Genomic DNA, 14908 nt, shown 5'->3' on the forward strand with positions numbered 1-14908 from the left:
AACAACAACAACAACAACAACAACAACATTACCATCTCTAAATGTCTAGTTAGAACGTAATGCCTGAAAGTGGTCAGAGTTTTGGAGTACCATTAGTGCCCTGGCACCAAAAACACATAGTAAATATTCTTTTATAAATATAATATTGGCAAGATCCTCTGTTTCATAAAACAAATATCAGAGCTCACTACCTAGATGGAAAATTACGTTTTATTAAAGTCAATCTTTAAGTGTATATTATTTTTGGTTTCTCAACTAGGCATTGTAAGAGTGGTGACTAGAAATGTTCTAAGTATCTGGACTTACTTAAAAGGCACTAATTTCAAACAGAGTTATGAGCATTTTTACATTGCTGAGGGTTTAGTTGTAAGCGGGTAAGAAATAGTTTTCACTATTATGTTGACTGTTTCTCCTCATTATTTGCAGCTGAAACATGGACATGGGAGACGTTCCATAATGGTAATCAAACAGTAAGTAGCTTTCCCTTTCTTTAATTGATGAGATGATATAGTTCTCTACTTGGAGAAAAGAAAATATGACTGTAATCTTTCTTTCTAGCCACCTTCTCCTTCACATTCCTCAGCTATAAAACGTTGATTATATCAGTCCTAAGTGTGTCAATAGCTCAACTCATTGCCATTGACTTGGAATCAACTCATAGCTGTCCCGTCAGCTCTAAATCACACAGGGGAAGATACCTCTTACTTCTCCCATGGAGAAGTTGGTGGATTTGAACTGCCTGTTTTGGGGTTGCTGTGTAGGTCACCAGAGTTCTCTTCTAAGTGTATTATTGCTATTGTTGTTAGGTACCATCAAGTCAAGTACAGCCCCTAGTGACCCTATGAAAAACAGATCTGAATTCTGCGTATGCTGTGCTATCCACTCAATTTCTGATATACTTGAGTGTGTTGCTGTGGTCACTGTGTCAATCCATCTGCTTGAGGATCTTCCACTATTCTGCTGACTCTGCACCTTTCTAAGCATGATGGCTCTCTCCAAGGAATAGGTTTTCCTGACAATATGCCTTAAGTATGTGAGATGAAGCGTTGTGATCTGTGTCTCCATGGAGACTCTGGCTGCACTTTCTCCAAGACGTATTTGTTTGTTCTTTTGGCAGTCCATGGGATATTCAATACTCTTCTCCAACACCACAGCTCAAAGGCATCAATTTTTCTTCTGTCATCCTTATTCATTGTCCATCTCTCAGATGCATAGCAAGTTATTGAAAGGAACATGAACTGAATGAGGCATACCTTAGTCTTCAAACTGATCTCATCACTCCTCAATAATTTGGAGAGACCCCTGACTGCACACTTTCCCAGTGCATGATGTCATGTGATCTCCAGACTTTTGGTCCAAGAGTGCTGATTGTAGGACCAAGTAAGATGAAGTCATTGACTGTTTCAGTCTTTTCTCTATCATGAGGTTGCTTATTGGTCCAGTAATGAGAATTTTTGTTTTCTTGATTCTGAGATGCAATGCACTTTGAAGGCTTTTGATTTTCTGCAGCAAGCACTTCAAGTCCTTCTCATTTTCAGCAAGCAAATGTGTATTATCTGCATAAAATGGGTTCCTCCAATCCTGATGCATAGAGTCCAGCTTTTCAAATAATTTGCTCAACATTCAGACTGAATAAGTATGGAGAAAGATACAATTCTAATGCATACCTTTCTTCATTTTACACCATATTCATTTTTCCCTTTTAGTGAACATCCTCTTGGTCTAGGTATAGGTTTCATATGAGCACAATTACATGTCCTGGGATTCACATTCTTCTCAATGTTATCCATAATTTATTATGATCCATACAGTCAAATGCTTTTTTGTAGTCAATAAAGCACAAATAAACATTCTTCTGGTATTCTCTGCTTTCAGTCAAGATCCATTTGACATTAGCAGTGATTTCTCTGGTGCCATGGCCTCTTTTAAATCCAGCTTGAACTTCTGGCATTTCTCTGTTTATGTAATGTTCTAAGTGTATGCAACTGTTTTAAAGAAGTAATAGGATATTGATGTAGGTAGAGTGACTAGGAATAAGGTTTGACACATAGTAAAGTACTAAAAAACCAAGGAAGGAAGGATGGAAGAAAAGTGATGGGGGTGGGGGGAAAAAAGGAAATTGTTGTAATTTTGCCTCTGTTCAAATTTAACAACTGTGTACCACTGTGAAGGATTCAAAGATTATCAGCTCCCTGGAATATATCCTCTGTCTTCTGTTGTCACACCAATGCTTATGCCCAGGAAAAGAATATTTGGAATTTTTAAATTGGAAGCATCATGATGGATGGTGAAGAGGTTGAGATTGTTCACAGCTTCAGTTTGCTTGGCTCTACAATCAACACTCTTGGTACCAGCAGCCAGGAAATGAAAAGATGAATTGCATTGGGAAAGTCTGCTGTCAGAGACCTTTCCAATGTATTGAAGAAAAACGATGCCAGTCTGGAGACTAAGGTGTGCCTGATACAGGGCATAGTCTTTGCAATTACTTGCTGTGCATGAGAAAGCTAGACAATGACTAGAGATAATAGAAGGAGAATTTATGTCATTGAGCTGTGGTGCTGGAGAAGAGCATTGAATATACCATGGACTGCTAGGAGAACAAACAGGTTCATTCTGGAGAAGGTGAAGCCAGGCTCCTCCTTGAAGGCAAGGATCCTAAAACTCCATCTGACATACTTTGGACACGTTACAAGGCAAGATCATTTCTTGGAGAAGGACGTCATGCTTGGGAAGGTGGAGGGACAGCACAGGAGAGGAAGACCCTCAATGAGGTGGGGTAATGAGGATAGGCGTGTCAGAGACAATTAGATTGGCATGGGATAGAGCAGGGTTTAGAGCTGTTGTACATAGGGTTACTATGAGTTGCATGCGAATAGATGGCACATGACAGCAATTTATAAATGATACAGTACTGAAGGGAAATGTTGTAAGCCAAAACTGCTAATCTAAAGGTGGCACTTTTCTTGTTGTTTGACTCTACCAGATGCTTTGTAGGAAAAGAGGGGCAATCTACTCCCTTGTGACTTACAACCTCTAAAAACCCACTAGAAAGTCAACTATGAGTTGATTCCAATACACACAAACATATACACACATAGAAAGCAATACTTCAAACAAAATCAGCATTTTCTGTCTCTCTGCTTGCTTAGATCAAGGACTGTGTCTAAGTACTTTCCTTGTTCTCAGTATTTGACATCAATCATTTTGTATGTGGCTTTCCAGCAGTTAAATGTGTTTGAATAAATGGAAGACTTAATTTCCTTGCCTCCCATGTTTTAAAGGTGTTTACTATTATTATTTTAAAGGGGTAACATGAACTTATGATTTTGAAACAAGGAATTCTTGATTCTTAGCAGGAGAGCAGCTCTGGTGGCCTACTAAGCAAGGAGTTATGTATGCTTCTAACGCAAAGGCAGGTTCTTTGAATCCATTAAATGTTCCTTGGGAGGAAGATGGGCAATATTTTCCCATGTACATAAAAACAACAATAGTTATAAAAAATTAGCTTAACTAGGATGACAGCACTAACAAGTACAGTGGAGTGAGCACTTACTTCCCTGAAGTACAATCCTGTGAGTGAGAAGATACTATCTGTATGTGTACAAGAAGGAACTGTTAATACAATTATTGTTCAAATATAAGCACCAATAGGTAAAGGAAAAAAGAAGAATTTTAGAAAATTTTGAAGTCTCAAATTGACTGAGCATGCAATCAAGAGTCATTAATAATAATTGGTGCTTGGAATGTAAAAGTTGGAAATAAGAAGAACTTGTAGTTTGAAATTATAGACTTGGTAACAGAATTGAGGCTAGAGAGTGAATGACAGAATTTTGTACATTTAATGATCTGTTCATTACAAATACCTTTTTAAAAAGAAAACGAAAATGGTAACTATACACATGGACCTCTGAATCAGTATTATAGTTGTGGATAGAATTGTTGGAGAACTTCAGTATCAGCCGTCAAAATGACTGCTGGGGCAGACTGTGGAACAGACCAATTACTCATGTACTAGTTTAAATTGAAGCTGAAGAAAACAATAAAAAGAACAAAAATATGACCCGTTTGAATTTAAAAACCATCTCAAGAATAGATTTGAGACATTGAACTATAAAAGACGTTGAACTATATAGATCAAAGACCAGATGAGTTGTGGGATGTCATCAAAGAGAACATCCATAAAGAAAACAAAAGATAATTACAAAGACAGCGGATAATGAAAATACCAAGAAATGTCAGAAGATACTCTGAAAATTGTACTGCAATGTTGAGAAGTCAAAACAAAGGGAAGAAAAGCTGAAATGAAAGAGCTGAACAGACGATTTCAAAGGACAGCTTAAGAAGACAAAATGAAGTATTATAGTAAAATGAGTGAAGAGTTAGAGTTAGAAAAGAAAAAGAAAAGAACTTGCTAGGCATTTCTCAAGTTGAGAGAACTGAAAACCAAATTAAAATCTCGAGTAACAATACTGAAGGATGCAACAAACAAAATGTGGAATGATTCAGGAAGCTTCAAGGAAAAATGAAGGGAGTATATACAGCCACTGTACCAAAAGGAATTGGCTGAAACAGAACTATTTCAGGAATTAACTTATAATCAAGAACCAATGGTGATAAAGGAAGAGGCTCAAGCGGCATTGCAGCGAAGGCATTGGACAAAAATAAGGCCCCAGGAAATGATGTGATGCCAATTGACTTGTCTTAACAAACAGATACAGCCCTGGACTCGATCATCAGGTTGTGTAAGGAAATTTGGAAGATAGCTACCTGACCAACTGACATTACCAAGAAAGATGTTCTAATAAAATGTGGAAACAATCAATCAATATCATTAATGTCACAAGCAAGCAAAATATTGCTGAATCCAAAATAATTGGAACAGCCTATCAACACAGAACTACCAGAGGTTCAAGCTGGATTTTGAAAGGGGTATGCTGTTAAAGAACTCTCTAAAGTATTGGAGAGCAATGGTGTCACTCTGGAGACTAAGGTGTGCCTGATACAGGCCATAGTCTTTGCAATCATTTGTTATGCATCAGAGAGTTGGACAATGACTAAGGAGGACAGAAGGAGAATTGATGCCTTTGAGCTGTGGTGCTGGAGAAGAGTACTGAGAATACCATGGACTGCTAAGAAAACAAACAGGTTCATCCTGAAGAGGGTTAAACTGGGCTGCTCCTTGGAGGCAAGGACTCAGAGGCTTCGTCTAACGTACTTTGGACATGTTGCAAGGGACGTCCAGTCCTTGGAGAAGGACATCATGCTTGGGAGGGTGGAGGGACAGTGCAGGAGGGGAAGACCCTCTATGAAGTGATTGATTCCGTGACTGGGGTAATTGGGGTGGGTGTGTCAGAGACAGTGAGACTGGAATAGGACAGAGCAGGTTTTAGGGCTATTGTACATAGGGTCGCTATGAGTCACAAGCGACCTGACAGTACATAACAACAACAACAACAATATGGCACCAGGTATATCATTGCTGATGTCAGATAAATCCTGGCTGAAAGCAGAGAATACCAGAAAAGTCATTGTGTTTTATTGACTCTGCAAACGCATTTGACTGTGTGGATCATAAAAAATTATGGTTAACATTGAGAAGAATGGGAATCTCAGAACACTTTACAGTGCACATGTGAAACCTACACCTAGACCAAGAGGCTCTTGTCCAAATAAAGCCAGGGAACTGAATGGTTTACAATCAAGAAAGATGCGTGTTAGGGCTGTATCCTTTCTCCATACCTATTCAACTTGTTTCCCAAGCAAATACGTTTAGAGTTTGGCTTTATTAAGAAGAATACGGTATCAGATTCAGAGGAAGACTCAACAAGAACCTGTATTATATAGATGACACAACTTTACTTTCAGGGAGGAGGACATGAAACACTTGCTGCAAAAGCCTCCCAAATGGATTCTATCTTAACATCAAGAAGACAAAAATCCTCACTTCTGGGCCAATAAACAACATCATGAAAGAAGGGTAAAAGATTGAAGTTGTCAATTATTTAGTTTTACTTAGATCCACAATCAACACCCTTGGTACCAGCAGTCAAGAAATCAAAAGATATGTTCAACTGAGAAAGTCTGCTGTCCAGGACCTCTCCAAAGTGCTACAGAGTAATGATGTCAGTTTAAAGACTTTGGTACACCTGAATCAACTAATGGTCCTTTCAATAACTTTCTATGCATCTGAGATTTGGATAATAAGTAAGGACGATAGAAGAAGAATCAATGCCTTTGTGTTGTAGTGCTAGAGAAGAGTATGGAATATCCTGTGGATAGCCAAAAAGACAAACAAATATGTCTTGGAGAAAGTGCAGCCATGGTGCTTCTTAGAGGCAAGAACAGTGAAACTTGGTCTTACATAGTTTGGACGTATTGTCAAGAGGGGCCTTTCCTTGCAGAAAGACATCATGCTTGGGAAGGTGAAGGGTCATCGAAAGAGAGAAAAGCCCTCAATGAAATGGATTGATAGACATAGTGATTATAGCAATGTGCTAAAGTGTGTCAGAGACGATGAGGATAGCACAGACTAGGGCAAGGTTCAGATCCGTTGTTCACAGGGTCACTAGGAGTCATATTTGACTCAAGGGCACCCAACAACAACAAAAATAAGGAGACATGGTGGTGATTCAGAAGAGTAGCATTGCTAACTCAAAGGCTTCACCTCTCTGCCATTTCTAATTCACTAACAACTCCAGAGGAAAAATACGGGCACTCTCTTTCCATAACAATGTAGAGCCTCAGAAACCAAATTGAGGGTTCCTATAAATGTGTTACAATTCAAAGGAAAGGAGTAAGCTTTGTGAGTGCTAAGAACTTTATATTTCCCATCACTTATTTTTGTAAAGTTTATTTAATAACATTGCAAAGTTGTTCAGCTGATAGAGCTGAGCTTTGAACTTACAACAAACGGGCTGCAGAAACTTTGGTTCTGAGAAAAACAATGCAAAACATCAAACTCTGAGCATCTTGATATTCCCTGGGAAACGCTGGGGCTTTTGAAAAATGCTGCTTTATTCTAGGGCCTGCTTCTTGTTGTTGTTGTTTTAAAAAATTGTACTGTGATATTAGTGAAGATTTGCAAAACAAATTAGTCACTTAACCCTTCAAAATATACATTTTGTCCTAAAACATTTATTTCAATGCCCACAATGTAATCACACTGTCCCCACATCCTTCCTAAAATACTGATTTCCATTAGTACTTCTATTAATGCTCCACATCTTCCCTTTCTTTAGTGACATTGCGCTGACCCTCCCACACTGGCTAGTGCCTTTCTTTGTTGTTGTTTTGTTCCATTGAGTTATCTTAATATGTGTCTATTATATGTGTGGACTCTGATAGCATAGTCTGTAGGGAGTTGTGCTACTAATCCAAATGTAGAGCCTTTCTGCTTGTATGAATCCATCAGTAGCTTTAAGGAAGAAAGATGAGCAATCTCCTCCCATGTAATTTAAAGCCTCTCTAAATCTGCTAAAGGGTCAGTTATAACTCCCATCTGACTTGAAGGTAATGAGTTTGAGTTTTTAGTTTCTTACCTGATTACTAATTTTCACTCTACTCTCTCTCCCTCCCTTGCTGTCACTGATAACCATCCAAGAATAATTCTGCATGCAAACTTTTCCTTAGCTTTTTATAACCATTGTGTTGGGTCCTTTTTTTTGTTGCAGAGCTTGAGAGAAGGAGTCATTTATCAGGAGCTCCTTGTCCTTCCACAGCATGTCATTGTTAGGTTCTACAAAACCCACTTCAACTCCTAGTGACCCTATAGCAGATGCAACATCTTCTTAGTCTCTCCTCTGCTTAAGCCTATTGTTGCAGTCACTGTGGGAATCCACCTTGTTGAGGGTGAGCCTCCTTCTCTGGCCTTCTATCATTCTAAGCATGATGTCCTTTTCTAAGGACAAAACCCTCTTGATAACATGCCCTAAGTCTATTTATAACATTTTTTAAATAACATTTTTCAAGGGGCCATTATTCCAGAAGTGCATGGCTAAGTTGTGCTCACTAGTTTATCTTGGTCTGGAAGTTCCACTGGGACAGCACAACATTGTACTTACTTATTTACTTTTGCATGCACCATTGAGTCTGAATGGACACCTTCCACCAGGTTTTAAGAGGAAGTATATTGCACAAGAGGAGCCTGCCCTGTGGTTCTACTTTAGAGCTACTGGTGGATTTGAGTCAAATGCCTTTGGGTTGGTAATGTAGCTAAAATGAAGCAAACTAAGGATGGTTACACAGACCCCACAATCCTATAGTGCTGGGAAAGGGTAGCCCTATCCAGAGTCATCAGACTGACTGAGTACACACTTTACATCTGGTCATTTATTGCTTATGTTCTATTTGTATTTTCATAGAAAAATTCCACATTGGCTAATGAGATAAAAGACTATATGACGAGCACAAGAATTGCTGTCTACACTGCAGCAGGGATATCAGCAGGCCTGGCTATGTTTTTCATCATTGCTGCTTTAATTCTCAAATGTAAGTTGTTGGATGCCACACCTATTTCTCTCTGGTAAAGAAGTGTTCTTATAGCAACCAATGCAAAGCATGAGTAAATATAGGCATTTAAACTAAATTTATACCTAAAGGTGATTTGACTAAATTTTCTTTAAGTCTTTCTATTAGTTTCTCATGTTGTTGTAACAAAGCTCCACCTATTGGGTGGGTTCAAACAGTAAATATTTATTTCCTCATATTTCTGGGGACTGGCAGTCCAAAACCAAAGTACTGGCAGGGTTGTGCTCTTCCTGAAGGCTCTAGGGGAGGATTCTTCCTTGCTTCTCTTTGGTTTGCATCATTCCAACCTGTGCCCCACCTACAGATGGTCAGCTTCCTTCTATGTTTGTCTGTGCCTCTTCTCTTCTTCTTTTAAGGCCACCACTTATGTTCTAGGAGGGCCCACTCTAACATGACCTCAGTTTCGAGAATAACAGCAAAGAACTTTCTAAGCAAGTTTCCATTCACAGGTTCTACGGCTGGGGACAGATTAGGATTTCTCTGTGTGTGTGTGTTAGACACAATTCAGTTGGCAACAGTTTATTTAAAGTGGCAAGAAGCTGTACTGCAATCCCAAAGGCAGACTGTTCGAGGCCACCAGCTATGGGTTGCCTCTGACTCTATAGTACGCCACCACCACCACCATGACAATGCAAGCATTGTTTTATTCAGTGTTCTCCCTCTATGAGAGACAGGCACTGTGCTAGGTATCTTACATATATTTTATTCTTATTCCCATCTTCTTCATATAGTATTGCTGTTGTTGCGTGCCTCTGAGTTGGAACAGACTCATAGGGGGCCCTCCTGTGGATTTTCAGAGTCAGTATTTCCCATCTTCCTCCCACAGAGGGGCTGGTGGATTTGGACCATCTGCCTTTGGGTTGGCGGCACACTCTTTACCCACCTTGTTGTTGTCCTGAGCTGCCATCAATCTCATAGTGAACCTGTGAACAACAGATCTGAATCTTGCCCTCTCCTCTACCATCTTCATGATGTGTGTCATGCTCAAGCCCACACTGTTGTCACGTGTCAATCCATCTTGTCAAGGGTCTTCCTCTCATTCACTGACCCTCTACTTTCCCAGCATGATGTCTCTCTCTAAGGACTGTTTCTTTCTGAAAATATGCCCATATTATATTAGATAGTTTCACTATCCTCACCTCCTAGAAGTACCCCGGTTTTACTTTCTTTGAGATAGAAGATCTCCTTGTTCCTTTGGCAGTTCATGGCTTATTCCATACTCTTTAGCAATACTACCATTCAAAAGCATAGACTCTTCTGTCTTCCTTAGTCACTGTCCAACTTTCAGAGTCATGGGAAACAATTGAAAAGACCATGTTTTTGATCAGGCACATCTTTGTCTTTAAACTGACGCCCTTGCTAGGTCACACTTTGGTGAGGTCCTTGACAGCATATTTCTCCAGTGTAACATGTTTTTTGATTTCTTAACTGTTGCTACCATGGGTGTTAATTGTGGATCCAAGTAAGATGAAATCGTTAACAACTTCAATCTTTTCTCCATCCATTATGATGCTGCATATTAGTTTAATACTTGGAGAATGATATCATGCTTGGAAGGGTAGAGAGTCAGTACAGAAGAGGAAGACCCTGGATGAGATGGATTAACACAATGACTGTGGCTTGGAGTCAAATGTGTCAGAGATGGTAAGGTTTGTTCAAGGTAGGTCAAGGCTCAGCGTCATTGTTCATAGGGTTATTATGCATACTGTCAATTTAATGGCATAACATCAACAATAGTAGTTCAGTGATGAGAATTTCTATTATCTTGATACCAAGATACTGAAGGCTGCACTCTTTGATCTTCTTCAGTAAGTACTTCAAGTCTCCTTCACAAGCAAGATTGTGTCATCTGCATAGAGTAGGTTGTTGATGAATCTTCTTTGAGTAACGATGCCACTTTCTTCTTCATGTAGTCCAACTTCTTGAATAATTACTCAGCATACAGATTGAATAGATATGGAGAAAGGATACAACCTTGACACACTCCTTTTCGGATTTCAGCAACCACATTATCTACTAGGTCACTAAAACTCTTTTAAGAAATGATATAGCCTCTTTAATCCATAAATATACCTAGATTTTTTTAGAAAATCCAGCAACAAGAATCAGTTCTGTGAGTTTTTCTGTCGTTCCTACTTCTCAGGCCAAGCTCCCGTGAATAATTTTCAGCAGTGTTTTGCTTGCCTGTGATGTTAATGACATTGTTAGTGTATTCCCATATTCTGTTGAATTACCTTTCTTGGGAATGGAAACAAATACGGATTTCACCCAGTTGGCTAGGTAACTGTTTTCAAATTTCCTGGCACCGACTCATGAGCATGTCCAGGGCTGCATCTGCTATTTGAAACATGTCAGTTTGTATCCCATCAATTCCTGGGACCTTACTTTTTCACCAAAGCCTTCAGTACAGCTTGAACTTTTTCCTTCATTACCATTGGCTCTTGATCATATGGTATTTCCTGAAATGGCTTAGAGTTATCCAGTTCTTTTTGATACAATGATACTGTGTATTCCTTCTATCTTCTTTTGATGCTCTGAGGAAGCATCAAAAGGTTCATTCAATGTTTTGTCCATAGTATCAAGGTCATTCAAGATTGGGCCTATAGCATCTCTAAGTATCACAACCCAAGTCTTGAATTTGTTACTCGGTTCTTTTCAATCTGTATGCTGAGCAAATTATTCAAGAAGCTGGATTCTATGTGGAAGAATGTGACATTTGGGTTGGAAGAAGATTCATCAACATCGTTTACTATGGATCTTAGCTGAAAGCAGAGAGTACCAGAGGAATATCTATCTGTGTTTCATTAACTATGTAAAGACATTCGTCTTTGTTGATCACAGCAAATTGTTGCTAACCTTGTTGAGAATGGGAATCTCAGAACACTTAATTTTGCTTGTATCAAACCTATATTTGGGCCAGGAAGCAGTTGCCAGAATAGTGCAAGGAAACACTGCATGGTTCAAAAAATCAGGAAAATTCTATGTCAGAGATGCATCATATCTCTTTATGAGGAGGAATGTGGCATCAGGATTAGAGGAAGACTCATCAAAAACCACTTGGACTGTGCAGATGACACAACCTTGCTTGCTGAAACTGAGGAGGACCTGAGGCATTTGCTGCAGAAGATCAAGGACTGAAATCTTCAATATGGACTGAAGCTCAACATCAACAAAACAAAGATTCTCATCACTCTCCAATTGGTAGCATCATGATAGGTGGAGAAGAGACTGAGATTGTAAACAATTTCAGTTTGCGTGATTCCACAGTTAACACTCTTGGTGCCAGCAGTCAGGAAATAAAAAGAAGTACATTACGAAAATTTGTTGTCAGGGACCTCTCCAGAGTTCTGAATAGTAACAATGCAGTCTAGAGACTAAGTGTGTTTGATCCAGGGCATGGTCTTTGCAAATACTTGCTATGCATCAGAGAGGTGGACAATGAATAAGGGTAATAGAAGAAGAATTTGAGTTGTGATGCTGGAGAAGAGTGCTCAACATATCACAAGCTGCCAAAAAATCAAACAGGTCTGTCCTGGAGAGGGTAAAATCAAGCTGCTCCTTAGAGACAAGGATTTTGATGCTCTGTCTCACATACTTTGAGCATGTTGCTAAGAGGAACCCGTTCTTGGGGAAGGATATGATACTTGGAAGGGTGGAGGAATTGGGCAAGGGAGGAAGACCCTGGATGAGGTGGATTGACGCAGTGACTGGGGTAATGAGGGTAGATGTAGTGCAGACAGTCAGACTGGCTCAGGATAGGGTAGGACTCAGAGATGTTGTCAATAGGGTTTCTATGAGTCAGAGGGAGGATAGAAGGAGAATTGGTGCCTTTGAGCTGTGGTGCTAGAGAAGAGTGTTGAGGGTACCAAGGACTGCTAAGAAAACAGATTCATCCTGTTGTTGTTGTTGTTGTTAAGTGCCGTCATCGAGTTGCAGGCGACTCATAGCGACCCTATGAAGGAGAGTCCTTGACACTTGGGTGCCTTTCATCCTCTCTCCAAGTTCATAGGGTTTCCGGAGGCAAACTATTATGAAAGTGGACGCCACTCCTCCTTCCACGCATGTTCAGTCGGGGAGCTCCACCCCACTTTCAGTCCTCATTGAGTAGCCAACCATTAACGCATTTGACACATACATGTCACAGTGTTCAGCCTCACAGCAACCACAAGTGACCGCGGGACGGCAACTTTTACACCAGGGCTATACGCCCCAACAACAACATGAGTCAGAGGGAGGATAGAAGGAGAATTGGTGCCTTTGAGCTGTGGTGCTGGAGAATAGTGTTGAGGGTACCAAGGACTGCTAAGAAAACAAACAGATTCATCCTAGAGAGGGTTAAACCGGGCTGCTCCTTGGAGGCAAGGATTCTGAGGCTTCGTCTGACATACTTTGGTCATGTCATAAGGAAAGACCAGTCCTTGGAGAGGGACATCATGCTTGGGAGGGTGAAGGGCAGGCGCAGGAGGGGAAGGCCCTCTGGGAGATGGATTGATTTGGTGACTGGGGCAAATGGGATGAGTGTGTCGGAGGCAATGAGATTGGCACAGGACAGAGCAGAGTTTAGAGCTGCTGTACATAGGGTCGCTGTGAATCGCAAACGACTCGACGGCACATAACAACAACAACAACAACAACAACAACAACATGAGTCACAGGGGACTTGGCAGCACATAACAACAATAATAACAACATACAGACAATGCAACCTTGCTTTGCTGAAAGTGTTGAGGGCTTAAAGTGGCTAGTATGGAAGAGTAAAGACCTTTAATATGGATTGCACCCTCAACATCAAGAAAACAAAAATTCTTACCACTAGACCTATAGGCAACATTATGATAGATGGAGAAAAGATTGAAACTATCAACAACTTCACCTACTTGGATCCACAATCAATCTACTTGGTACCCGCAGTCAGGAGATCAGGAGACGTATTGCAATTGAAAAGTCTGCAGTCTGGGATGTCTCCAAATTACTAAGGAGCAAAGGTATCAGTTTGAGAACTAAGGTAGGCCTGATTCAAACTATAGTCTTTTCAGTCACTTGTTATGCTACTGAAAGTTGGACAGTGAATAATTTTGACAGAGGAAGAATTAATGCCTTTGAACTCTTGTGTTCAAGAAGAGTACTGAATATTCCATAGACTGCTAAAAGAACAAACATGTATGTGTTAGATAACGTATAATCAGAGTTCTCTCTTATTTTTTTTAAATGCTATTTAATACTGTTTTACTTACAAAGTTCATATACATTGTTTTTCACAACAAGTCTTTCCCATTTTCTTTATTCACTTCTCAAATTGTGATTACCCCTGTGGCCATCCTCACCCCTCTGCTCCTAGTCTCCTCCCCTTGGATTCTCATGTACATTTTACCAGTTATCTTTCTTTTTCTATAATAATGGTCTCATACAGTATTTGTCCTTATGAAACTGAGTTAGTTCACTGAGCATAATACCCTCCAGTCCCTCCCAAATTAGGTAGCGATTTTCAAAATCATTGCTCCTGAATGCTGTATAGTATTCTATCATGTAAATGTACAATCATTTTTCAATCCATTTAATTGTGGCTGGATATTTGGGGGCTGTTTCCATATCTTGAGATGGTGAATAATGCTCCTATGAACATTGGTGTACAAGTCTCTGTGCCTCAGTTCTCATTTTCTCAGGGTATATTCCAAGCTGTGAAGCAAAAGACTCAATTATGTCAGCAATTGTGAGGTTAGTACAGGGTGGGACAGGACTCAGACCTGCTGTTGATAGCCATTATGAGTCAAACTTTACACTGTGGGATCTAGCAACAACAAAAACAACAATGTGGTCTATATGATAAGTCATGTACTGGGTATGATTTGTTTTAATCTAAGGTGAGACTAAAACTCAAATTCATTGCTGTATATTGGAAATTGACTCATAGCTAACTCTCTAGCTGGTTTTCAGAGGCTGTTAATCACCCAGGAGGAGATTGCCCATTTTTCTCTCATGGAGCATTTGGTGGATTCAAACCATCTGCCTTTGGTTTGGCAGTGCAATTCCTTATCCATTAGACCACTAGAAGTCCCTTCAACGACTCTACTTTTTTAAACTTATATTTGTTGTTGTTGTTGTTATGTGCCGTCGAGTCACTTGCGACTCAGAGCAACCCTATGTACAACAGCCCTAAACCCTGCTCTGCCCTGTGCCAATCGCACTGCCTCTGACACACCCATCCCGCCATCCCGATTATCCCAGTCACTGAATCAATCCACCTGATAGAGGGCCTTCCCCTCCTGCGCTGTCCCTCCAGCCTCCCAAGCATGATGTTCCTCTCCAAAGACCTCTCCCTCCTTACAACATGTTCAAAGTATGTCAGACGAAGCCCCAGAATCCTTGCCTCCAAGGAGCAGCC

The 14908-nt window shown here is 40.1% G+C and overlaps 1 protein-coding gene across 1 annotated transcript in view; it reads left to right on the top strand.

The window, feature by feature from the left end:
• HAVCR2 (hepatitis A virus cellular receptor 2) overlaps positions 1 to 14908 on the top strand; it is a 36200-nt gene that overhangs the window by 16166 nt on the left and 5126 nt on the right. Inside the window, exons 4-5 of the mRNA XM_006901984.1 lie at positions 427 to 470; positions 8361 to 8487. Coding sequence (XP_006902046.1) covers positions 427 to 470; positions 8361 to 8487 — 171 coding nt within the window. The remainder of the gene's footprint in view (positions 1 to 426; positions 471 to 8360; positions 8488 to 14908) is intronic.

Source organism: Elephantulus edwardii, unplaced genomic scaffold (genome assembly GCF_000299155.1).
Source record: "Elephantulus edwardii isolate Elephantulus edwardi_28Jun2011 unplaced genomic scaffold, EleEdw1.0 scaffold00354, whole genome shotgun sequence".
In the NCBI taxonomy this organism is placed as follows: Eukaryota; Metazoa; Chordata; class Mammalia; order Macroscelidea; family Macroscelididae; genus Elephantulus; species Elephantulus edwardii.